General features: G+C 37.6%; 3 protein-coding genes across 11 annotated transcripts in view; all 3 read left to right on the plus strand.

The window, feature by feature from the left end:
• LOC306988408 (uncharacterized protein) overlaps nucleotides 1-3,088 on the plus strand; it is a 45,386-nt gene extending 42,298 nt beyond the window's left edge. For 4 of the 6 annotated variants that reach the window (XM_079593377.1, XM_079593379.1, XM_079593380.1 and 1 more), the window contains one exon: nucleotides 1,195-3,059. In XM_079593377.1, the coding sequence (XP_079449503.1) occupies nucleotides 1,195-2,357 (1,163 nt within the window). In that variant the 3' untranslated portion in view covers nucleotides 2,358-3,059. Of the gene's footprint in view, nucleotides 1-1,194 lie in introns of all 6 variants that reach the window. The other 2 variants (XM_079593378.1, XM_079593381.1) reach the window with 2 other exon arrangements.
• Nucleotides 3,089-3,147: 59 nt separating this feature from the next.
• LOC306988401 (uncharacterized protein) lies at nucleotides 3,148-8,503 on the plus strand. 2 transcript variants are annotated; one of them, XM_079593365.1, is made up of 3 exons: nucleotides 3,148-3,295; nucleotides 6,342-6,492; nucleotides 7,140-8,503. In XM_079593365.1, exons 2-3 carry the CDS (start codon nucleotides 6,402-6,404, stop codon nucleotides 8,333-8,335), a joined length of 1,287 nt encoding a protein of 428 aa, XP_079449491.1. In that variant the 5' UTR covers nucleotides 3,148-3,295; nucleotides 6,342-6,401; the 3' UTR covers nucleotides 8,336-8,503. The 2 variants fall into 2 exon arrangements, with proteins under 2 accessions (XP_079449491.1, XP_079449492.1); XM_079593366.1 differs by lacking the exon at nucleotides 3,148-3,295 and adding an exon at nucleotides 4,869-4,988 and having other exon boundaries at nucleotides 7,140-8,497.
• Nucleotides 8,504-12,759: 4,256 nt separating this feature from the next.
• LOC306988398 (uncharacterized protein) lies at nucleotides 12,760-18,569 on the plus strand. Of its 3 annotated transcripts, XM_079593360.1 has the most exons (4): nucleotides 12,760-12,872; nucleotides 14,168-14,285; nucleotides 17,120-17,682; nucleotides 17,768-18,569. In XM_079593360.1, exons 2-4 carry the CDS (start codon nucleotides 14,231-14,233, stop codon nucleotides 17,777-17,779), a joined length of 630 nt encoding a protein of 209 aa, XP_079449486.1. In that variant the 5' UTR covers nucleotides 12,760-12,872; nucleotides 14,168-14,230; the 3' UTR covers nucleotides 17,780-18,569. The 3 variants fall into 3 exon arrangements, with proteins under 3 accessions (XP_079449486.1, XP_079449484.1, XP_079449485.1); XM_079593358.1 differs by having other exon boundaries at nucleotides 12,761-12,872; nucleotides 17,120-18,569; XM_079593359.1 differs by lacking the exon at nucleotides 12,760-12,872 and adding an exon at nucleotides 13,357-13,445 and having other exon boundaries at nucleotides 17,120-18,569.
• The last annotated feature ends 7,323 nt before the right edge of the window (nucleotides 18,570-25,892 follow it).

The raw sequence follows: 25,892 nt of genomic DNA on the forward strand, positions 1-25,892 counted from the left end.
GAGGTCTATGGAGCTATACCCCTCAAAATCCACTTTTCTCAAGATATAATTTTTTGTCTAGTAATTTGAATGTTGTATTCGAAAGGAGATGCAAAGAAATTGCTTATTGCTGGGTGTTAGATTTTTTAGAGTCACTTATTTGCTTTAAAAAGTCTTTCAAAATGTCAATGACGTCATACACATCGTACGACCAGAGACACTGCTTTACGGCAATCCTTCAGTCACTGTGGTGTTTTCGCGCTCTGCACTTTATTTTCTCTCGAGGCATCGCCAGCACAGCTGACACAGGTAAACACACGTGCTAGAAGAGTTTCTGCTAGAATACATTCTGTTCCCGCTTCGGATGCCATGATGCCATCAAGCGGTATCTCTGGTCGTAACCAGTCATTCACTGACCAATCAGCGTTCGTTAGCAGAATGCTAGCGTGTTATGGGCAACAACAACTCAACCTGTAAGAAATCGAAAGGACATAAGTACTCGTTCATTCAATTTTCGACCTATAACCCATGTTGAACTTGCCAAACCTACAATCAAATCTGAGATTTCTCAATGGCAATCGGGTGAAAGAGACACATTTAGCCGTCTAGCCCCATAGACTCCCATTCATATTGCACTCGGGCGATCGCCCCCAGTGGAACTCTGGTGGAACTACAACCAAAAATTCGGTACAATAGGACTTAATAGGGAGTGAACAGGCTCTCCGTAGACGGGCTCTGGCTCGCGCTGCTGTTTGGACTTTGAGCCGAGCGGATAAACGGTCCGTGTGGCGCGCGCGGTTCAAATGAGATTCGTTCCGCTTTTGGCGCAAAAACATTATCGAACATTTATCGAGCTCTTGATATCGTTTTATCGAGAAAAATTATATCGCGATAATTATCGTTATCGTTTTATCGCCCAGCCCTAGCCTCCGGTATCTGAGAGTCGCCAACCAGTTTTTCGACACTGTTGACAAATATCTATTCCGAAGCTGTAGGGGGAGCTCTATAGAGAAACCTGCGAGGTTATTCTAGGAAGAGTGTTTTGCATCTTTTTCAACTTATTTCACCCCTGATAAGTTTGCATTCCTGATTTTTTTTAATTGCAGTTTTCTGTTACTTCTATCATATCAGTGATCACCTGTTCTTTTCCTTCATATTTCTATTTTTAATTGTATGATTTACTTAAAATCTAACCTGTTTTACATTTAATTTCAGACCTGATGGAAGAATACGAGGAGAGTGAAGTATTTACCGAAGAGAAGGAGAAACATGTCAAATCTGTAAAAAAAAATTCAAGCCACACACTGAAAAGAAGTGCTACACAATCTTTGACCTGCTCTCAGTGTGGAAAGAGTTTCTCATGCAAACAAAATCTGAAACATCACATGAGAATTCATAGTGGAGAGAAGCCGTTCACGTGTGATCAGTGCGGGAACAGTTTCTCGCGAAAAGGATCACTTGAAGAACACATGAAGATCCACACTGGAGAGAAGCCGTACACTTGTGATCAGTGCGGGAAGAGCTTCAGACACGCAAGCACTCTTAAATCACATCTGCGTTCACACTCTGGAGAAAGGCGATATAACTGTGATCAGTGCGGTAACATGTTCTTAAGGGCAGAATCCCTCAAGAGCCACCTGAAGGTTCATTCAAAGGAGAAGCCTCACGTTTGTTCTTTGTGTGGAAAGAGTTTTAGTCGGATGAACGTTTTTAAGTTACACCAGAAAAGACACAGTGGTGTGAAGAATCACATATGCTTTGATTGTGGAAAATCCTTTATTAGAGATGCTGAACTGAAACAGCACCAGAAAACTCACACTGGAGAAAAACCTTACAAGTGTTCACACTGTGAGAAGAGTTTCAGTCAGGCAGGACACATGAAAATACATGAGAGGATCCACACTGGAGAGAAGCCGCACACATGTGATCTGTGCGGGAAGAGCTTTGCACATGCAAACTCTCTTAAATTACACCTGCTTTCTCATTCCGGAGAAAGAAAGTATAACTGCGATCAGTGTAATAAGAAATTTGTTAGGGCAGATTGTCTGAAGAACCACCGGAAAGTTCATAGAAAGGAGAAGCCTCACGTGTGTTCTTTGTGTGGAAAGAGTTTTGGTCATATAGGCAATTTTAATACGCACCAGGAAACACAAAGCGGTGTGAAGAATCACATGTGCTTTGATTGTGTGAAGACCTTTATTACAGATAATGAACTGAAACTGCACCAGAGAATTCACACTGGAGAAAAACCTTACAAGTGGTCAGCGTCTTTGAATATACATGAGAGTAGCCACACTGAAGAGAGGCTGTATCATTGTGGGAAGAGTTTTAGTAAATTAGCTTTTCTACTCAGTCATACCGAAAACAAACACTTTTAAGACGTGTATCTGATATTTATAATTTAACTTGTTCTTGTTCCTTGTGATTAGATCATCTAATTGCTTGACCACTTCAGACATATTTACCAAATGCAGATGCGAGATATACAGTAATGATAGGGCAATGTTTTATGATTTTGGCATGTATAAAGGTGATTATTATTTTGTTATTCCTAATGCTTTACAATTACCATTTGCACATGTAAAGTATTACATTCTAAATAAGGAATATTTGATCACGCATTTGTTTTTAGTTAATGCAAATTTATGAATACACTTTTGTCTATTGTGAATTAACGTTAGTTCTTAATTATACATCACTTTATATCAATATTAAATTGAATTATCTAGAATTGATATAAAAATAATCATGGTCTTTAGTGTTAGTTGTGGGGCTCCAGGAACGTGGTTGGGAATCCCTGATTTAGCCTGCAGTAAAAAAAAAAAAAAAACTACATTACATTCCTAGTCATCTGAGAACACACCAGATCATTGTGGCATATATGGACTGATTTGACTAATTTCATCTTTAGTTATTTAACTGTCTGTATGGAAGTCCGGGTCCACTTCTGCTTTTATTCTTAATAAAATAAATATTTGAATAATTTTAATCATTAAATTATGAAAGTTAATGTATTTTTGGGCTCTCCATCTTTTACATTTCTTGATATAACTTTTATATGCCTAATAAATTGTCACCCCACACATTTCTGAAGTGGCTGTCTGTCTACATCATAACATTCAATATCAGAAGCAAAAATTAATTTATTCTAACAAACAGTTCGACACAGAATGGAATTTATACAGTTATTTTTGTTTAGTACCTGTGATTTATGATTGTGGATAAAATTGGAGCGTTTTTGATAACGTACGTTGCAGCCTCAATGTGATGACGTCACCACTTACGTCACCCCGTCAGCAGCTTCGAGCCTTCTGAGGTGAGTTGAGCAATTCACGGTGCAGCGTATATTTAATATAACTATAAAGTACAGAATTAACTCAAGCAGCTTTTAAAGGGATGGTTTGTGTTGTTTTAATCGGGTACATGCCTATTTGTGCGTCGTTTCTTGCGTTTGCCGACGGAAATTAACATTTAGCTGCCATGTCAACGATGTTTATGTGTTAAATTCATTAAGACATGAGCGATTTTGTGTTTTTTCTCTGTTCGTGTGTCGATGTTTGAAACAATAATGTTATTGTTACTGAATGTCACTTGACAAGGTGTCACTTTCTCTTATTACCAGAGTAGGCCTCCGTAAATTATGTAATTCCTAGGCTATTGCTGTCTGTGTAGATATGAGAACAATCGAACTAGGCTATAGCCTATATTTATATGGACGTGCTTAGATTTCTTTTTACTTGTAACGTTACCTTTTCATAAAATGTTCACACATAAAGGAAGCAGAAAAATAGCTGTTGTATGTGGCTTGTACATGCGTCTCAGATTTATGCTATTATAAACAAATAGGCCTAATATATATTATGTTACAAATAATGCTAATACAGAGCACTTTTATGCTCATTCTGCATGCATTTGATTTAAAAAAATTGTTTCTACCACAGTCCTTTAGACTAAAGTGAAATCTCTGCTGATGACGTTTTATTAAAAGCTGTTGACAAGCCTGTTAATAGGATAGTTCCTGTTTTCACTTCATTAATTGTGCTTTATGACTTCGATCACCTGTAAACTGCCAATTAAAGCTAATTGTATTAGTGTCAAATAGGGCTGCACGATTATGACAAAAATCAAATTCTAATTGCGATTATTAATTACGATTATCACAATTAACATTATGTTTTGAATAGCTTTATACCAGGGGTTCTCGTTTGGCCACGGGACCCACTTTTTTAAGTATTATATATATATATATATATATATATTTTTTTTTTAAGAATATGACTAATACGGAAACATAAACAGTAGGCCTATTAGGTTAACCTATTAAATAGCAGTCCCAAACTAGTTTTTGTTAATACAATGTTGGTATTTGCCACCACAGTCATAAAAAAAAAAAAAAAAAAGGTGAAAGAAAAGTGGCATTTTGGGGTTATTGAAACAACAGTTACCATGGTGAATACACAATACAAACAAGAGGGGTTTTAGCGTCACATTATTAGTTTCCAGGCGGACCGATAAAGAATGTGATACACGCGTCTCCCAGACATCCTGTAGAATTCAACCAATCATATCGTGACTTTAAAACTCCTGAAGTGTTTCTAGAAAAGAGTGCCATATGCATCAGACGTTCAGCCAACGGTCCGTGGGCGTGACTTTTAAGGCTGAGACTACTTCATATACCCCCGGTTTCACAAACAATTTTAAAGCATAGTCCTAGACTAAAATGTAAGTCTGAGCTGTTCCAACTGAAATAAACTTGCACTGAGTGATCTTAAAATATATCAGTGCCTTTGTTTTGTCTCAAGATGAACACCAGTAATGTTTTTTTTCTAAGCATGTTTATGAAAATGATTTAAATGTCCTAATTGAACTATGGACTAATCCTGGTTTAGGCTAAACCCTGTCTGTGAAACCGGGCCTTAAAGTGTAATGATATACAGTGCGCGCCGCCGCATTTGCGCGTGCAATTGAAGAGTGCGCCCTAGGAGCACTGACAGGACAGAAGTCATGAGGTGAGAGACTTTTTATTTCAGCGTACACTTACGTCACTGGTAGTTCATATTTAGCTGGGTTCTCTGAAGTAGTCGGGCCACGAGCGTCGGATTCGCACGCCGGATTTCGGCTTTTGGTTTCTGCGGTCGCCATTCATTATGTTTACATGCACGCCTTTTGTTTCAATCGGACTGAATTTATTCCGATTGGTGAATCTGAATGTAGTGTTTACATGAACGCTGAACAAGTAATCGGTTGATGTGCATTTTAGCATTGCTAAGAAAATTCCTGTGTTTTCGTCTCGGTCGGGATCCGCGTGAAGCAGAATGCATGACCTGCAAAGCTGGCACGTACGTGTCAGTGTCAAATAATGTAATAATGTATCTGTAGCTAATGGCGACTGTGGGAAATAGGAGCCGAGTCCCGGACATTTTGCGTGATCCCGAGGTCTGGTCTGGTGCGCGGGTAAGAGCCCAAAGAGGACGTATGGTCACCCCCCTACTACTCAGCTTTCAGTTAGCTTAGCTTTCGGTAATTCGAAAATACTACAGGTTTTCTACTGATACAAAGCTTAATGCTAATCGGGGAAGTATCCCTTTAAATTCAACTTTCAGAGCCTCGTTAGGCGTCCGCTCATTATCAGTCCATCAAGGGCCGCTAAAGTGACGCATTCTCGTGCCTTACATTTAAACATAACATCAAATACACATTTTTACATTGTACCTCTAATAGATGAACGCATGAAATTGTGGATTTAATTATAAATGAATTATGAAACAAATGCATAGAACAACAATTTTCTTAACAGCATTTATTTAATTACAGTCTCTAATATATGTTTAATTAAGAAACAATAAAACACTTATTCAATTAACAAAAACTCTTCTAAATGACAAGTTAAATGAAGTTGAACTCAGTTGTAATGTTATTTTAACTGTTATTTATTCATAATTTTAATATTTAGTTTTTCATATGACAATACTGTTGATAAAGGTAAGAATAAAAAAAAAAGTTGAAAGGTGGATGTAGCAAGGTTTGTTGTTATGGGAAGGAGGAGGCGGGAACCGGCGAACATTCAACACTTTAATAAATAAAATAAACAAATACAAAATGAAAGTATAAGCCAGCAGCCCCTCGCGGACGACTGCTGGATACAGAAACAAAACACAACATAAAATCAGGGCTGTTCCTCTCTCGATCTTCACTGTCGTCGCTCCTCCTTTATGCCTCTGCTCCTCCGTGAGAGATACGTGACCGGTGCGCCGCTCTCATGTCCCTCGACCTCGTCCTGTTTGCCACAGTGGAATATGTGTATTCCACTGTGGAATATCATCAGTTTAATAACTTATTTAATTGTTTTTCAATTTAACCAGATATTCTACACAGAGCTTGCCCTTCTTCTAGAAGCTTCTTCTACAATATTTCACCAAAAAATGCTCAGCCTACAAGAGAAGAAAAACAGTGAGTACATCAATGATCCAGAACCCTGCAAAATAAAACATGAAGATACCGAAGAACAAAGAGGTTGGTGTTTATTCTTGATTCTTGATTAATAATACTCGGCTGTAAACGATTAATCGCGATTAATCGAATCCAAAATAAAAGTTTGTGTTTACATAATATATGTGTGTGTATATTGTGTATAATTATTTTGTATATATAAACACACACACATGCATGTACATATTTGAGCAAAATTGGCATTTATATACTTTATATATTTTTTATATGATTTATATTATATAAATATAACTATTTTATATATAAATAACTATTTTTTTCTTAAATATATACATGCATGTGTGTGTATTTATATATACAAAATAATTATGCACAATACACACACATATATTAAAACACAAACTTTTATTTGGGATTTGATTAATCGCGATTAATCGTGTACATCCCTATCAGTTCATCAGATTTAGTGGATGTAGTTAAAAACAGTTAAAGGAGCTAATAAATAATAATAATAATAATAAATAATAATAATTGTGCCTGAAATATTTAAATAATAATAATTTGAAGATCAGTGTGCAAATATATTCATACAAATATTTTTATAGCAATCATAGCAATAGCAAATAGCAAATATTTCCGCTATCATATCAGGGTTCACTTGAGTGTTTTTTTCCTTCATATTTCTCTTTTTATGATTTACTGAAATTCAGACCTGACAGAAGAAAAAGAGGAGAGTGAAGAATTTACTGAAGCCGAGAAGAAACATGATGTCAACAAACAAAACTCTTTTTTGAAAAGAAGTGCCAAACAATCTTTTACCTGCTTTCAGTGTGGAAAGAGTTTCTCACACAAACACAGTCTTATACATCACATGAGAGTTCACACTGGAGAGAAGCCGTTCACGTGTGATCAGTGTGGGAAGAGTTTCGCACAAAAAAGAATCCTCAAGGAACACATGAGAGTTCACACTGGAGAGAAGCCGCACACATGTGATCAGTGTGAGAAGAGTTTCGCACAAGCAAACGCTCTTAAATTACATCTGCGTTCTCATTCTGGAGAAAGACCACATAACTGTGATCAGTGCGGTAAAATGTTTTCAAGGCCTGAAACCCTGAAGAAGCACTTGAAAGTTCATACAAAGGAGAAGCCTTATGTTTGTTATTTGTGTGGAAAGAGTTTTAGTCAGATGGGTGCGTTAAAAACACACCAGGAAAGGCACAGTGGTGTGAAGAATCACATGTGCTTCGATTGTGGAAAGTCCTTTATTAGAGATGCTGAACTGAAACAGCACCAGAAAACTCACACTGGAGAAAAACCTTACAAGTGTTCACACTGCGAGAAGAGTTTCAGTCAGGCAGGACACATGAAAATACATGAGAGGATCCACACTGGAGAGAAACCATACTCATGTGATCTGTGCGAGAAGAGCTTTGCACATGCAAACACTCTTAAATTACACCTGCTTTGTCATTCCGGCGAAAAACAGTATAACTGCGATCAGTGCCATAAGACATTTGTTTTGGCAGTATCCCTGAAGGTCCACCTGAGAGTTCACTCAAAGGAAAAGCCTTACAAGTGTTCTTTGTGTGGAAAGAGTTTTCGTCAGCTGGGTAGTTTAAAACGACACCAGAAAATACACAGTGGCGTGAAGAATCATGTTTGCTTTGATTGTGGGAAGACCTTTATTACAAATTCTGAACTGAAATCGCACCAGAGAATTCACACTGGAGAAAAACCTTACAAGTGTTCACAGTGTGACAAGAGATTCAGTTGGTCAGCAAGTCTGAAAATACATGAGAACAGCCACACCGGAGAGAGGCCGTATCTCTGTCCTTCATGTGGGAAGAGTTTTAGTAAATTAGCTTCTCTACGCAACCATTCAAAAAAAATATGTCCAATGCAATAAAAGCTTCCTTCCAAATAAATCTATCCTAGCCAGCTGCAACTGGACAAAGAAACGTCACCAAAAGTCGTCACAGTGAACAAGTGTGAGATTCAGATCAACACAAGGACACTATAACACTTTTAAGTGAGACATGTATTTAATATATATAAATAAATCTAACGAATCTTCATCTTTGTGATTAGATCAGCTAGTTATTTGGCCACTTAAGACCTGTTTACCAAATGCAGATGCGAGATATTATTATGATGGGGCAATGTTGATGGTTTTGCATGTAACACATTCTAAATGAGGCATCATGAATTAATCTTTGAGTATCTTTGCACTCATTCATTTTTGGTTTATATTATTTATAATAAATAATTTTACTTTCATTATAAATATACTTTAACTTTCATACTTTTACTTTCATTATATATACATTTACTTTCATTATATATACTTTTACTTTCATTATATATACATTTACTTTCATTATATATACTTTTACTTTCATTATAAATATACTTTTACTTTCATTATAAATATATACTTTTACTTTCATTATAAAAATATATTTTCACTTTCATTATAAATATACTTTCACTTTCATACATTTACTTTCATTATAAATATACTTTCATTTTATATTTACTTAAACTGCTCAGTGTTCTGGTAATGTCAATGATCCATTTCAATGGTGGCCAAAATGTCAATAAAAATCAGCATATAGCGTATGTTAGTCATACTAATTCAATACAATATTAACATCATTGAACTATCGTCAAAGCACGGTTTAACACTTTATCACCCCACCTTCGAGATGAATTTATAGATTTGATTGGTTTTGCAACATATATTTTTTTAATAATATACATTTTCGCCTTTGTCACCGCAGCTTTTAAGTGGGGCGAGCATTAAAGTCACCATGAAATCAAAATGTACTACTCTTATTTTTTATAATATTGCAGAATTTATTCTAAATTATTGATCTGTGCACATGATTATTTTCTATAATACATGTGCCCTCGAAATCTTTATTATAAAAACGATCTCCTCCCTCTTGCGTAGACTTATACAATCATAACGGCAAAAGACAAGACTTTTCTTGAAATCAAAATTGTAGAAATATATTTACTGGAATATAATGGCTGGATAATGGACAAAGTTTGAAGTTCAAATACCTTATTGTAATGGTCAGGCATGTGTGAAACCCCCCTCTCAAACAAATATCAATGATAATATTGTGGTCAATAAAACAAAATGCATTTGATTAAAATTAACATGACAATGTGTACAAAACTAAAGTAGCCAAAATTACCGTTTATTTTTACATATTTGTCAGTCTGAGGTGTCGTAGGCGTTGCAATGGGTTGTGTGTGTCTTGTTTTGGAGTTGGCTGACAGGGTCTACAGCGTTTTCAAAAGTCTCAGTTTTCGAGGGTCTAAAACTCTGGAGTAGTGTGGATGGCAGGCATAACTGTAGCAACAGTTATGCATATTAAAACGAAAACACACTTGTGTAAACATAATTTTTCCACAGTCTACTTGGGAACCAATGCTCTCCAGCCAAACATGGTACTTTCAGGGAGTAATGGCTCGACGGCAGGAAAAAAATAAACCAAACTATTTTTTAAACTTTTTTAAAAATAATTAAATGTAGAGTGGGATTAAATAAAAAATCCACATATTTTGAAATATACATAATTAATTAATGTTTGTTTGTCATGTATAACACACATGACAAATCGTCATCTGGAAAGAAGTTCAAATTCCATTGGAAAGTGTGAAGTGTGGAGCGTTATTTTCCGAAATGATTTACTCACCCTCAAGTCATCCTAGGTGTGTATGACATTCTTCTGTCAGACGAATACAATCGGAGTTATATTCAAAAATGTCCTGGCTCTTCCAAGCTTTAAAATGGGAGTCAATGGGTATATTTTCCATCACGGATGGATGCACTCTGATGGACTCATTCACTCCCATTATAAAGCTTGCAGAGCCAGGACAATTTTTTATATAACTCAGATTGTATTCGTCTGAAAGAAGAATGTCATATACATATTGCTTCAGGGTGAGTTAAACATGGGCTATTTTTTGTAAAATACCGCTTATATAAAACAATATAAGATTGGACTAAGATACTTTCACACATTCTTCGAAAATTCTGCCGAAAGAGTTTCTCATGGTTCTCATCCAAACTTCGCCGAACTTTCTCGAAAGATGGCGGGAAGACGTCTGCCGACAGTGTGGTGAAAAGCCCGGAAGAATGTCATGATTAACACTGTGCAACTATCTAAAAAGTCTGTGTTACTTTTTACCCCGAGTTACTTTGTTCCCACCATCTGTTTTCAAACATAGTTTTAGAAATTAGCGATTTTTCTTGTAAATATTCAAGAAGTTACATGCATAAACATATTGATCTGTTTAAACACATGGCTTAGGCATAACGAGAATTACAATAGCCTACTAATTTAACCAACAGAAACAAGATAAGGTATAGTAGTTCCCACAGGGTGCTGTGACAACTGTGCGGGGTTTTGCCGCAATCTCGGCTTTTTTCCAACTGAAACAGCCTAAAATAACTATCCTACCAGGCTAATAACTTTTTATAGCATATATTTAAAAATATATCAAAACACTAACTAATATGAGCATGTCCACACGAATAGGCCTAATAAGCAAAACAACAATGATATAGGCTATTTCAAATATATGTATTTATCAAGTTTAAACCGCCCTCTGTAGGCTACTGGTGCGCGCTACATTTTAGATTGCAAGCCAGCGCCTGTCAGTGGAGCACGATCGATCTACGAGTTGCACAATCCTCGATCTAATCAAGAGGCTCGCAAAAGCAGGCACATAAAATGCCCACGACACAGTTCCATGCACAGATATTTTAGTTTCATTTTATCAGTTATAAGGTCACGTTTGAACAAAACAAATGAGAAACTAAACAAAAAAATTAATTGGAGTTGGTTATTATTTAGTTAAGTGTCAATCTAAATATGTTTTGTTTTAACGATTCCCACATAAAGTAGGCTAATTGGTTCAAATCACTTACTGAAACAATCGTTGTCATAAAATAAAAACGTTCCTGTTCGCTTTTATTTATTTTGAAGATCTGAGATGAATTGTTGCTTTCCGGCTATAAAATACACAAATTTATAATCAAACTCACACAGATGATTTTAACATTAAATGAAGCACATAAACAGCGTGAGTCTCACGTTCAATGCGTGAGAGTTGGCAGTCCTGGGCAGGGCCGGAGTGGGACTCATTTTCAGCCCTGGAGTTTCATGCCTTAGACCGGCCCACTTTAGTTCCCTGACTGACTATATTAAAATAATGTAATTAAACCCTCAGTATATAAGTCTGCAATAGTGCACTGTTTTGTACAGCCTTGTAATTCATTGTATTTAAAAAATATATAATTTTCTATTCAGTGCAATAGCAGTACACAGGGTTTTATAAATACAAAGGTCCCAAAAGTGATCTGGCTAGGGGGTTCGGGGGCATATTATGATTCCACTGTCATTGTCAAAGAACATAGGCTAGGCTATATCTGTGTTAAATAGGAATTCATTGTTATAAAGTTATTCTCATTCTGGGCACAGTATGCAATAGGCTATTCCTCTACCTGCTCTCCTCTCCCATCTACATCCTTCTCTCATTCTTCTTCTCTCAGTCTCTTTATCTTTAGTCTACCTGTAAATCTCCCCTTCTCGAAGCTGAGCTTTGATTGACACAGTCTTTGCAAACTGATTATTTATGTCGGTTGTTTAAAACTTCTATTGTAAAACAGCTGTTTAGTTTAGCTACTTGCATCTTATCTCGTGAAGCGTCGCGTTGGGATTCGCGCGCGGCCGCGGCTCGCGCTTCTGTGAACATAAATCCCACTTGCTTTGATCGGTCATCTCAAACATTTAGCCATTGCCGACGAGCGGTGTTTGAGTGCTGAAGCAGCTCAGATGATGAGGTCGGTTATCGTCGTGACTCGCGATATACGAGTCATTGCAGCAACAAATTAGAGTTAATATTAGGCAATTATTTCACAACGTTATACACTCAGAAAAATCGGAGAACTCAATAATGGGTACGGCTCTGACTCGTAGGCTATTTGGCCGCTTGAGTTTCTAGAGATTTTTTTATTATTCTGGCCTTTTCAGCGCCGCCTTTGCGCCTATTATCCATGTTTTGTATCTCTAATTTTTTTGTTCGCACATCTCTAACAACTGACTTTATTTTTTGTGGGGCTGCGAGAAAATAATAATAAAGGGAGCTTATAAAGGGAAAACATTCAACCCAGTGCCATGACAACACCGGCCCTCCTGGCCAATAAAACAGACCGGCCCACCGGGAATTCTCCCGGTGCTCCCGATTAGCCAATCCGGGCCTGGTCCTGGGACTATCCCATAGAATTTAGCGGTGTAGAATTCAGACCCACACTCCTATTCAGAAGGTGGCGCTAATGCACCTAAAAGCTGTTTGCCAACCGCCAAGAAGAAGAAGAAGTGGTTCCTGCGTGCGGTGTGGAAACGCGGCTTTAGAAGTTTTCTGAGGTGAGATGCTCACAGCGCTTTGTATATTAGTACAACAATGCCAAAACGTATGAGCAACATTTTTCTGAGCTATTTGTTTGCCTTTTTCTGGCGTCTGCAAACTGGAATAGGCTACACATTTAGCGTAGCTGGCAATTTGAGAATTTAATTGTGCGATTTGTTGTGTTTTTGTTTGTTTGTATGATTGTTTCAATGTTTGAAGTAAGTTAGTATGTTACTCTTGTACGTTTGATGCACTATTCGTGTTTTTCTCGTCTCAAGCTATAAGAAATAATACTATTACAGTGCAGTTTTATTGTCTCTTTGTTTATATTAAACCGTAAACAAATAAATAATATCCAGCTAACAAAAATACGGGTAGGTGAAAAGTTTAGTCGAATTTAAAACAATTTCATTTATTTTACATTTGTATAGATTGTTAATGGAAAGTAAACGTAACACATAATTGGTTAATGTGTAATTCAATAACTGATTATTTTTTTATTGATTCTCAACTAGCGTTCAGTGAAGCTGGAATTCACCAGTGTTAGATTTGCGGTTGAATGAACAATGACCCAGCGCTGAGGGAGAAAGGTATCTCTCCCCTTTATTAGCATCTTTGTCTCAGAAGATATAGAATAAATATGAGGAGAGCTACACAGAGTTAACCAATAAGACTCCTTACGTCATAAGAATAGTCTACATGCATTGAATAACAAGTGCATATATGGTCAGTTAATAAAATCAAATGTTTACAATTTATTATGTCAGGTAAATGTATCTTGCCAATTTCATAATCAAAGATAATAAATACAAAACATAAAAAGCTCTGCAATAAAGAGAGAAGATGTGAACCTGACATTATGATATACTAATTTGAGTTACAAAATCTCACCTCTTGTTGCATTTCTTTATATAGACAAAGTTCTTTCACAACATGAAAACTTTTGCTAACAATGGGAATTTGCATTCCGAGGTTACACCTTTTGAGGGCAGGGGGCCATTTGCCTGGAAGACACACCCTCCTCCTGTATGCAAGATATTTCTTATTAACTAAGATAACTTTATTAACTTTTAGTTTACTTCTTTGGGAATGAGACACCAGTCGCACTGTGAGACATTTTTTTTCAAATGATACCAAACGTATAATACTGTGATGATAATTATTCACATTATACCATATAGATTTTTGGGTGAATTCAGGTAGAGATGGGTGAAGGGAATGATGTGTAAATTGGGAGGTGGTCAACTCAAGAGTGAGCTTGTCTCGAATGGGGATGGTAGAGTTAAAATGTTAATTTCCTTTGTTTTCTCAGAGAGTTGGTCGTTCCTCAACCAGACTGCCCGGCATTTTCTAATTTCTCCAGCAGTCTTACAACATGAATGATCCAGAACCCTGCAGAATAAAACACGAAGATACTGAACATCGAATAGGTTAGTGTTTATTCTTGATTCTTGAAGCAAGTTATAAAACTTGAAGCAATTCATCAGATTTAATGGTTGTTGTTAGAACACTCATTAGAACTATGAAGGTTCTCATGCGCCCTGTAAAACACATGGAAAATGTCAAATGGCCTTGGAAAATCTGGTTGGTTTCCTGGAAAATTAAGGTTAGTTGCAGAAAGTGCTATGTTTAGGGATGCTGAGTTTTGAAATGTTAGAGAAGTATTTTGAATAGCGATGTGTACTCTTGAAACATAGAACAGACCTGCAAACTCACAAGAGGTGAAAAAGATGACATGTTTATGAAGTAAATAGTTGTACGGAGTCTGGGAGCACATTCCTACAGGAGAACATTGTTGTGTTTTTAACGTGTAAAAGCATTCTTGTGAACTTCAGTACTTTTAAATGCCTTGAGCTTCTCTGGTGTATGGAGAGGGATTGTGGAAGAGGTAGATGTAAATGTGAGCAAATGTCAAATTTGGCAAGTTTTTACTATACTTTAGTGGAGTCAGCAGTTCGTTTGACAGTAAATACGGATCTATACCTAAAGTATCTATTTGATTTAAATGCCGTTGCTTTTCGTCTGTAGTGAGGTGTGCTATTTTAGTGTGTGACATCTTTCCGATCACCAAGGAGAGGCCACGCAATTTAACGCAAAGGTCCTAAAGATGGAGGCCACAAAAAAAAAAGTCACGTGACTGAAACCCATCAATACTAATAAAAAAATCCGCTTTAACTCACGCGCAAGCGTCGAATAAAGCTTGCCGCAAAGCACTAGCAAAAGTTGCCTATGGATTATATGCATCCTCCTGATAAAGTACCCTAGGCCTTTGTAATTAAAATAGCCCCCCATCATCACACACCCTTCACCATACCTAGAGATTGGCATAGTTTTATTTCAGTTAGCCTAATAGCTGGTTTGATTTGCATTGAGAGATGCTTTTGAAAAGTAGCTCATACCAATCTCTAGGTATGGTGAAGGCTATGTGATGATGTGCGGCTATTTTAATTCCAAAGGCCAAGGGAACTTTATCAGGACGCATAGTATCCTGGATCCATGAAATAACTGGCCTTTAAAAATAAAGATCTGCCTGCCTCTATGGGGATTTAACATAGGGGTGTCCTGACTTATGCACCCTGTATTTTAAGGAAGAACATTTATTTGTTTACGATACATTATTCATTCACAAAGAAAATTGGTGTCCTTAAAGGTTGGATTTTTCCTCATTTTTTTAAATTAAGGCATTAAGATCAATTTCCAAAAGATTATTTTTTTATTCCTCTTTTTAGCCAACTTTAGCATGGGTGTCTATACTTATGCATAGCACTGTAAATCACCCAACTTGAGGGGCGGCACCAAGCATGCGTTTGAAAATCTCGCAATTGGATAACACTACGACCAATCACAACTAATCCCCATACGCTTAGCAACCAGCGGAGCTAACTGGTAGATTAGACTCTTGCCGAATCCGGTCGGCAAAACTACAAAAACGTCCTTCTTCCAAAGGAACGATTCGAGCGCCGTCTTCTGTTCCTCTTTTAGATAAAAGCCAAGTCTAACTCGTTCATTGTAGCGGCCAAAGCCGTTTCGAACAACTGGTGTTCATCCACAGCCACCTTTAAATGTTTACTAATGACTTCGACGTAGCAGCGCTGTTGTCATTGGTTTAGCTCGCCTCTGGCCCGCCTAAATCAGATACACCAATGTGATTCGTGCAGCTCGGCAACAAGGGCATAGTTAATGAGCATCATTACTCGATGCCAGAGCAACTCACTGAGCAAATTCAAATTGTGCTCTCGTGAGAACTCTATATTTCCAGGGTACCTATCAGGGACAGTGCATGTCAAATTTCTTCAAAATCAAAAATATCTCATCTAATGCAATAAACTATAAAGGCAACCACAGTTGGTACATCATTATAATATTAAAGATTCAAATAGATTCGTAATATATAAATTACACAAAGAAGCTTTTATAATAAAGTTGTAATACATTTTTAATATTTTTTTTATATTAACATTTAAATGGTGGCTTTCATAAAATGGATTTATTCCAATATACATTCCATTTCAAGATCGTGTGTGATGCAAATATTCCTACTGTTGTCTGTGTTATTAATGTTAATAAAATAGAAAAATACAGCTTTAATAAAGATGAACCTATATTTCATTTCTACAGTGAACAAAGTGTTATTTTACATATAGGCAGCTTGTAAGTGTGGTGCATAAAGTGTGAGGATCAAGTGACATCTCCATGTTCTCCCTTGAGAACCAGACCAAAAAAGTAATGTGCACCCCTAGTTATGTGAGCATAACCCTAATGATTATTTATATTTTAAATTTATAGTGGTTGCCAATGCCAACTCTCCCCTGGGTTATCTCAACTGGTAAATAACCTACCCCTGTTCAATGGAATAATTATACATTAGGAAAGTACCAAACAAAACAGTACATGCATAACTGAATTAGTGTTCACCTCTAATGGTATGTTATGTCACATATACATGCTGACAGCACCATTTTAGTATTTAAATCAAAGTAAGTTAACCTGCCCGTGAACACTGTATTCTGTGAATCAATCCAGGGTGTTTCCCTGCCTAGAGAAGCTGATAGTCTCCAGGATCACTGGGACCCTACAAAGGACAAGTGATTTGGGAATGGATAGATATCAGATTAAGAAAAAAACTTAAATATATTATTTTTTTGGCAAAGGCAATTATTGATTTCTTTCTGATAAAATATCAGGGTTAATTTTATGTTCTTTCCCTTCTCATTTCTCCAGTTTTTTATGATTTACTGAAAATTAAACCTTTCTTTCATTTTAGACCTGATGGAAGACAACAAGGAGAGTGAAGAACTGAGAGAAGCAAAGGAGAAACATCATCTCAAAACTGGTGAAAAATCTTCAAGTCCCTCACAGACTGATATTACTTTGAGAAAATCTTTCACCTGCCCTCAGTCTGGGAAGAGTTTTACTGAGAAGATGCACATGATAATCCACAGTGGAGAAAAGTCACACACATGTGATCAGTGTGGGAAGAGTTTTGCACAACAAATAGCCCTTAAAAATCACATGAAGTTCCACACTGGAAAGAAGCTGCGCACATGTGATCAGTGTGGGAAGAGTTTCACAAAAAGAAGAGGCCTTAATATACACATGAGAATCCACACTGGGATGAATCTGCACACATGTGATCAGTGTGGGAAGAGTTTCACAAAAAAAAGAAGCCTTAATATACACATGAGAATCCACACTGGGATGAATCTGCACACATGTGATCAGTGTGGGAAGGGTTTCACAAAAAAAAGAAGCCTTAATGTACACATGAGTATCCACACAGGAGAGAAGCCGTACAAATGTGATCAGTGCGGGAAGAGTTATGCACATGTAAGCAATTTTTATTCACATCTGCTTACTCATTCTGGAGAGAGACCATATAGCTGTGATCAATGTGTTAAATCATATTTTTCAGCATCATCCCTGAAGAGACACCTGAAGGTTCATTCAAAGGAAAAGCCTCACGTGTGCTCTTTGTGTGGAAAGAGTTTTAGTAGGCTGGGTTCTTTAAAAATACACCAGAAAAGACACAGTGGTGTGAAGAATCATGTGTGTTTTGATTGTGGGAAGACCTTTCTTTCAGATACTGAAGTGAAACTGCATCAGAGGATCCACACGGGTGAGAAGCCATACAAGTGTTCACGCTGCGACAAGAGATTCAGTCAGTCAAAACATCTGAAAAGACATGAGATGATCCACACTGGAGAGAAACCTTACAAGTGTTCACACTGTGACAAGAGTTTTTTTCAGTCAGGATCCCTGAAGGCACACGAGAGGATCCACACTGGAGAAAAACCTTTCAAGTGTTCACACTGTGACAAGAGTTTTTTTCAGTCAGGAACCCTGAAGGTACACCAGATGATTCACACTGGAGAGAAACCTTACAAGTGTTCACACTGTGACAAGAGATTCAGAAGGTTCGAAAATCTGAAAAGACATGAGAGGATCCACACTGGAGAGAAACCTTTCAAGTGTTCACACTGTGACAAGAGTTTCAGTCAGTTAGGAAACCTGAAGGCACACAAGAGGATCCACACTGGAGAGAAACCTTACAAGTGTTCACACTGTGACAAGAGTTTCATTCAGTTAGTACACCTGAAGGCACATGAGAGGATCCACACTGGAAAGAAGCCGTATCACTGCCCTCCATGAGGGAAGAGTTTCACTCATTTATTGTTTTACTCAGTCATAGTAGTTCATCTTCAGATTTTTTCAAAGCAGCTTTAGTGATAACAGTAAAATAATGCAACAAAGGTTGTTTTGGCTGTACAGCAACTTTAGAAGAAAGTCATTGTCTAGTTTAAGTATGTTTGTTTTTCAATTAATTTCCATTGTAAAAAGTATTAGTCATTATTAACTCAGGGGCTGCTTACATGACACTGTTTTCAACTGAAAAAAAACGTGTAATGTATTCTGGCCATGTATTTACATGTCAATAGCGTTTTGGTGACCTGAGAACGCCAACTATAATGTTGGTTTCAAAGTGCAGGTTTTTGAAAATTCTTTCTGAAAGCGATACCATTATCATCTCCGTGCAAAATAAAAAAACGTGAATCTGTGAAAACAGCGACGGCATGCACAAGCGCACTATGCGTTCAGTCCATATGCATGCGTGTTTGTATGCATATGTGTGCAAGCGCATAGTCTTTCTTTACAAAGTGACACCGCCAATCATCGGTCCGGCATGCACAACACAGCATTCCCAGTTGCATCCGCAGATCCACGCTGGAATAACCAGAGGAAAAACGTTTGTCGTGAAAATTAGGCTTTCGCAGGGGATAGTCTGGTTGACAAGGTCTCTGCTGACACTTCAGGGCTGCGCTGTGGTCTTGTCTAGGTGCAGGTCCTTCATCTGAACTGGATCCGGCTGGTTTCAGCCAGTTTTCTGTCAAACACAGCACATCTGGGTTATGATCTGTAATCATATCCTTTACAATATGTGCTTTTGAAGAAAGGGATAGAATATTTAGCAACCCGAGCTTTATCATTTGTTCATCTGTATTATATTTTGTTGATCTTTAATTACATTTTTACCTTTTAAAGTGGGTTGAGCGTTTTTGTATTTCCTAATTCTGGAAACAGACACAGAGTCTCTATGACTGCGTTTACACTTGCCATTAACGTGATCTGGATAACCGATTGGATTTCTTTCCCCCCCCCCTCATAATATTTAAATTAGGTCTGTGTCACAACACCAGATTAAGAGTAGGCTAAAGATGAAACAAATAAAACAATGTCACAATTGCTTTCACTCACTCACTTTACTTTTCTATGCAATCTCCAGTTTTAGATCAAATAAAGTTTTTTGAACTAAGAAATACTTCCAGATTTGATCATACAAAAATAACTGGGTTGATCATAATAATCGATCATCTGGGTTTAAGGTTACAGCGTGTAAATTTGACAGAAATTCAAGATTAATTAATAAACTTGCTGAACCAATAAAAACATTCAACATTTAAAACATTAAAAAATAAAAAGTGTATTCCGATTATCAGCTCTTTATTAAGATCTCATGACTGACTGTGATTGTACAGGCGATCGCCTCGTTCAGATAATGTTGCACAAACTCTTTTAAAGATTGACGTCTATTGTAAGTTTCAAATAAGTTTCATTTCTTGTCTAAACTGCGTCTGGCTATTTCTGACAGCCATGCAGGGAGACTGGGGGATTTATATGACGTCCACCTGTGAATGCAGACAAGACGGCTGGATTGCGTTTACATTACACTGAGATCCGATCACAATGGCCCTCATTTATCTTGCGTCGAAACGGGCGTATATGTTGGCGTAAGATTATGCTTACACTCATCACCGCCTGATTTATGAAGCTGTGCGTACCTTTGAAATTCAGGTGTATGCAATAGGCCCTATGCACAGCTTCACTACTTCCTGAACTTAAGCAGGGTCCTTTGTTTCCTGTCTGCCAGGATTGGCCAAACTGATTAATCCAGGAGTGTCTGATTATTGTTGTTGGTCAGACACACCTGGATTAATCAGTTTGGCCAATCCTGGCAGACAGGAAACAAAGGACCCTGCTTAAGTTCAGGAAGTAGTGAAGCTGTGCATAGGGCCTATACCTGCCTCTTGAAATGCCGCGGCTGAAAACGATCGTCATTAGATTAACACGCCGCCCCTATATATTCACGTCTCCGCCTCCCCCACGCCCTCATTTTACGCCATACACACGGAAGACGGCAAAGAGGAGAAACTTCTCCGGTGGAAATCCAGTTTAAATCGCTGGTTGGTTGAGCAAATTACCTATCACAATGCATTATTTTACAGCACGTGTTTTGAAACTGTTAGCGTTGAATTTCGCATGATGATGTGAATAATTGCATGACAATTTGTAATATTCTTCTTATTAGTATTATGATTTTAATTATTAATGACGCTTATTGTTATTTAGAAGAAGAATGTATTTGTTATTATTATTATTATTATTATTATTATTTAAAGCTGCAGTCCGTCGTTTTTCCTCTTTGTCGCCATCTCTGTTCGAAATCTGCAATTGCAGTTATTCGCGGAATTATTAACTGTGCGTGGGTAGTAAATCGGCATGAAACAGCGCGGATGAACACAATGTATTGAGGAGAACATGTCGCTGCCGCGTCGCTGTGGATACTGTACTATCATCAGCAATGTCAGAGTATACTTTTTGAAAAAAGTATAACCAACATTAGAATTTTCATCGGTAAATGTCATTGAACAAGTAAGTAACTTTTGTTCTGACCAAATTCGGGGGGTGGGGGGAAGCATTGCAGCTATATCATGCTTAAATAACGATTGCTTATAATATCACGTTAAAACGTGAAAAATATATTTTGTTCTCAAATTATTAATGTTAACTACATCATTATTGCGTGACTACATTTAATGTGTATTAGGGCTACCTGTAGTTCAGTTTTCATTTCTGTGCAGTATAAATTCTAATTGTCATACCAACAAATTAATGTTCCTTATAACTGTTTATCTTTTAAATAAAAAACACACACGTATGTGTAATCAAATGCTTATTTAAAACTGCAATATAATCTAATTTTATTCACATACATTCTGCACCCCTTCAAAACACGGAGTTCACGCCACCTTTAAGCCCTGCCGATGTTTATCCTTGTTTTAGCATGGGCTCGGTTGCAGTCTCTTCTTTTCTGTAGCCACTGTGAAGTCCGAAGTCTTTTGGGTTTTACAACTGGTGATTGTCGCTTTAAACTTTCGGGATCCGCCATACCAAGTGCTAAGCTAAATCTCCACCTCCATCATCCACACATGCTATATAGCCGACTAGCCGGGGACTCCTTCTCTATGTGTACAGAAGTGACGTAATGACGCAAAGACATGCTCGAAATTCCCACGGAAATCCACCAGTACCACTGGAAGTAAAATCATTATTAGGCCTACAAGCTTACCGTTTTGAATCGAAGTAAGGCAAGCAGATCGTTTTGAACACTGGCTGGTTAAGTTTTTTTTCAAAAATGTATTTTTTTATATTTTTAAACACAAAAAAGTGCCGGACTGCAGCTTTAACATAAATAAGCTTTAAATAAGAGTGTTTTCACGTGGATATGTGTTTTCACCTCGCGCACACCGCATGCACTGTCTTCACTCGGACGCACGCCGATTGCGGAGACTCTCTTTTTGTTCCGGTGAAATCACAAAATATAATGCACACAAACGTGTCCCTGCTTGATATAGGCTACAACCACTGATGAGCATAATCGGTTTTGATGAGGAAAAAAAACAGTACGAATGCGGATTAGAACCCAGAACCTCTGACACGCTTGACGAAAGTTCAAGTTCAGCGAGAAGGGTATTCCTGCACAACGGGAGGCTGCAGTTTCAGGACCCCAGTTTTAGGACCGCAGTTTTAGGACCCTAGTTTATTGTGACAGCGCCACCTACAGAACTGGATTACCAAAAACACAAATTTAACCCCTTTCGCGGCAAAGATAACAGATCACATTGTTAATCACAACAGATTGTTGTTCAACATTCATTACTCGTTAAAACATCACACTCTTACTTATTTTATCTGGACAAACTGAGCATCATTAGAAAGATTTAAGACTCGATAGTGTTTATGATAAAACTCAAACAGCGAACACAGAGAGATCTGGGTCTCCTCTTCCTGATTTGCGTCAGTAATGTACGCAAGTCTCATTCGCTGTACAGCTGTCAATCATCTCACGTGGTTCAACGTGACAATAATCCTGCCCTTCTGCATGCTATAGTATCCAGCTGCAGACCCGCAGCACCACCAGTTTCAGAACCCCAGCGCCAGAACCGGAAGTAAGGGGCGGAGCTTACGTTCTAACACCAGCGCCAGAACCGGAAGTGAGGTGCGGAGCTTACGTTCTAAACCGAGTAACGCGTTTTGGAGCGTAAATAGACACGAAAACGGTATACTTTTATTACACACGAAACGTCATACTTTATACGAATGTTATAATGATACATTAAGGTACAGAAACATTGGGCTTCACCATATTTTTAATATCGTGGTCCGTTGTATGCATTTATATTTACTATGGTTCTTTTTTTATAATATTTTTTACAATGTATTTACCTACATATTGTAAATACAGTTGTTATGATAACACATTTATTTATATTTGTATATAGGACAGTTAAGCTGTCATTTGTAACTATACAAGAATATAGAAATTATTTAGCTATTTTAGTAAAATGTTCTTATTAAAGTGGTACTACTTACAAGCAGGAGTATGTTGTTTGTGCACCACAAATTGACACTTACCAATCAGGTATTTCAAATAATTGTAAACTAGCATGAGAGAAAATGCCACAAACTATTGTAAAGTGACACATACCATTGTTAAAGTAATTATGAAAACTGTCACTGACACTGGCTTTTCACAATGCAGAGTAGTGTACATCTGTAGATCCTATATTATAATGTGGATACAGCAAGTCAAATATTTGAACAAAACATTCGGGAATCTCCAGAAGGAATATATTAAATTAATTTGTAGTTATTGTAGACTAATCCAATGTTTAGTCAATGGTAGCTTATACAATGTATACACCTTTTTCAGTAAGCAAAGACAGAAAAGAGACTCAACAAATATGTAAGTTAAAGTAATGAATATTTAGAATAAAAAAGGAAAAATTACATAAAAGCAGATCATCATTCATTCAGCGCTGTGTTGTGGTTGCGCTGTGTCACGTGACAAGCAGTGACGAGTCACCATGGAAACCATAAAGTGATTCGAAATAACGGTCGCCTTGAAAAACTCACGCTGGGGGGGTCAATTAGAATATTTTAAACTTACGTGTGAAAGGGTTAACATTCTTCAAATTAGTGAAAATTCTGTCATCGTTTACATGCTTGTCTCATTGTAAATAACTCCGCCCCTCACTTCCGGTTCTGGCGCTGATGGGGTTCTGGCGCTGGGGTTCTGAAACTGGTGGTGCTGCGGGTCTGCAGCTGGATATGTCTCTCTGCATGACGCGGTCCTGTTATCCGTGATAACAAAGCTAAGACACATCTCTTCACCTGAAACAAGAAGCTAATAAATGCACGATTTCGAGTATATGTGGTTTGTGTGTGATTTTCGTGCAATTTTGGGTATTTTCATATGAATTAAGAATGTTTACACTATTGCCAAGCAAGGTGTAGCCATTAGTTGCATATAAATTGCTTTATTATACCATATTTCAACATCTTTTTATGACTTAAAACCATTTTAAACCGCGACCGGAATATGGTACAAATATCCTATCTTACTCGATGGTGGTTTAAAGTGAGCTTTAAGTAAAAGTTTAATATTAATCTTTTAAATTGTATCGTGTAGCTTGATGCTACTTGCTCTAATCCACCTGCTGCAGGAGCTATTCCATAATCTTATTTGTTAAAACATATATATATTTTCTAATGAGACTTAGGATCAAGGTGGATCTTGATACTATGTACAAACTAAACCACCTGGATCCTAGAACTGCGGTCCTGAAACAGCAGCCGCCGCTATATCATCCAGTTCGGTAGGTGGCGCTGTCACAAAAAAACTAGGGTCCTAAAACTGCGGTCCTAAAACTGGGGTCCTAAAACTGCAGCCTCCGGTTGTGCAGGAATATACTACTGAGTTCAGCAGGCTGCCAGTGTCTCTATTTTTGCGTGTATATGATACGCGTTTTTTTAGCCTACCCACTTCATTGCGTGTAACACACACGCACCCCACACCACTACCCTAACCAACCCATGCGTATCATATGCACGTAAAAACTTTTCGCGTATAAATTACACGATAAACACACTGCGTTGTATAGAGACGCATTTAGTGTGATCGGGTCGCGACATCACAGATGATGATAACAGCAGCCATTCCTCTTCGGGAAAGTCTAGTAGCCTATTTTAATGGCAACTGCAAATCTTGCATAGCAAACACCGTTGCCATTCAACAGAGTATGACAATGTGTGCAAAATGTTTTAACAAAGTTCCAACACTTCTTTATATGTTCAATATTTCTGCTCAGTGTCAGATATTTCTCTGCTTAAAGTAAAAGTCATAATATGTGAAGACAAAATGTTGCTCTTAACTTAAGTGTTTTACATCTATTAAACGACGCAATTTTTCATTTAATCAGAAATCAGAAAATATTTAAATATTTAAGTTAATATTGTGTCCAGTTTGGCCCTGTAAATAAAAGGCTATTATTTTTTGACAAAGTGTGTGCGGTTTCGTTTTCTTAAGTACCGGTTCAAGAACCGTTTAAAGGTGCCATGTGTAATTGTCTGGCAAAAAAAATCAAGTCATACTCCACATTCCATACCAGATGGGGGCAGTATACCTCACATATCAAAATATGTGATGTAGGATATGGTATTTTATAAATCACACACTATAAATATGATAAAGAAGCAGAAACAGATAGTTGCAGTAAAGTAAGATATTTTAATAAGTTGAAGAAACAATAATGATTTGTGACACACACACACTCGATTTGCGCATCGCCATCATGTGTGTATTACAGGTAACGTTATTACATTGCTTCCTGATATCACGTGCGCAAACACAAATAACTATTTATATATATATATATATATATATATATATACTACAGGGCCGTTGAATGCTTGTATCTGATAACCGTGAAGCTCTTGTAATTATTACTTTACCCAACCTCTCCATGTCGAGTGATGCAGTAAACATCAGACAGCGCACGTGAACCGATCATCTCTACTATAGTAAAAAAAACACGAACACTGTTGAAAGATACACTAGGCTACAAATGACCTGTTCGCGCCACAAATTGTTCTCCGTCCTTAGCGACCGAGTCATTGAATGTGAAACAGCGGCTGCTGTCATCAGCGAGCAGCACTCTTCAGACAACGAGGGCGCGCGCGCCGCGCTGATACCTCCGTTTCAGTTTCTCGAACCCGTGCAGTGCGGCGGTCAGAACACGGAGACCATTCTGCCCCTAGCTATGCGTGCGAAAGCATGGGGAGCGATCCCGGGCGTGTGAGAATGGGTGCTGAACGTTGTAAAACAGGGCTATGCGCTGCAGTTCGCTCGCCGCCCCCCG

Source organism: Phoxinus phoxinus, assembly GCF_949152265.1.
Source record: "Phoxinus phoxinus genome assembly, chromosome: 20".
NCBI classification, from domain to species: domain Eukaryota; kingdom Metazoa; phylum Chordata; class Actinopteri; order Cypriniformes; family Leuciscidae; genus Phoxinus; species Phoxinus phoxinus.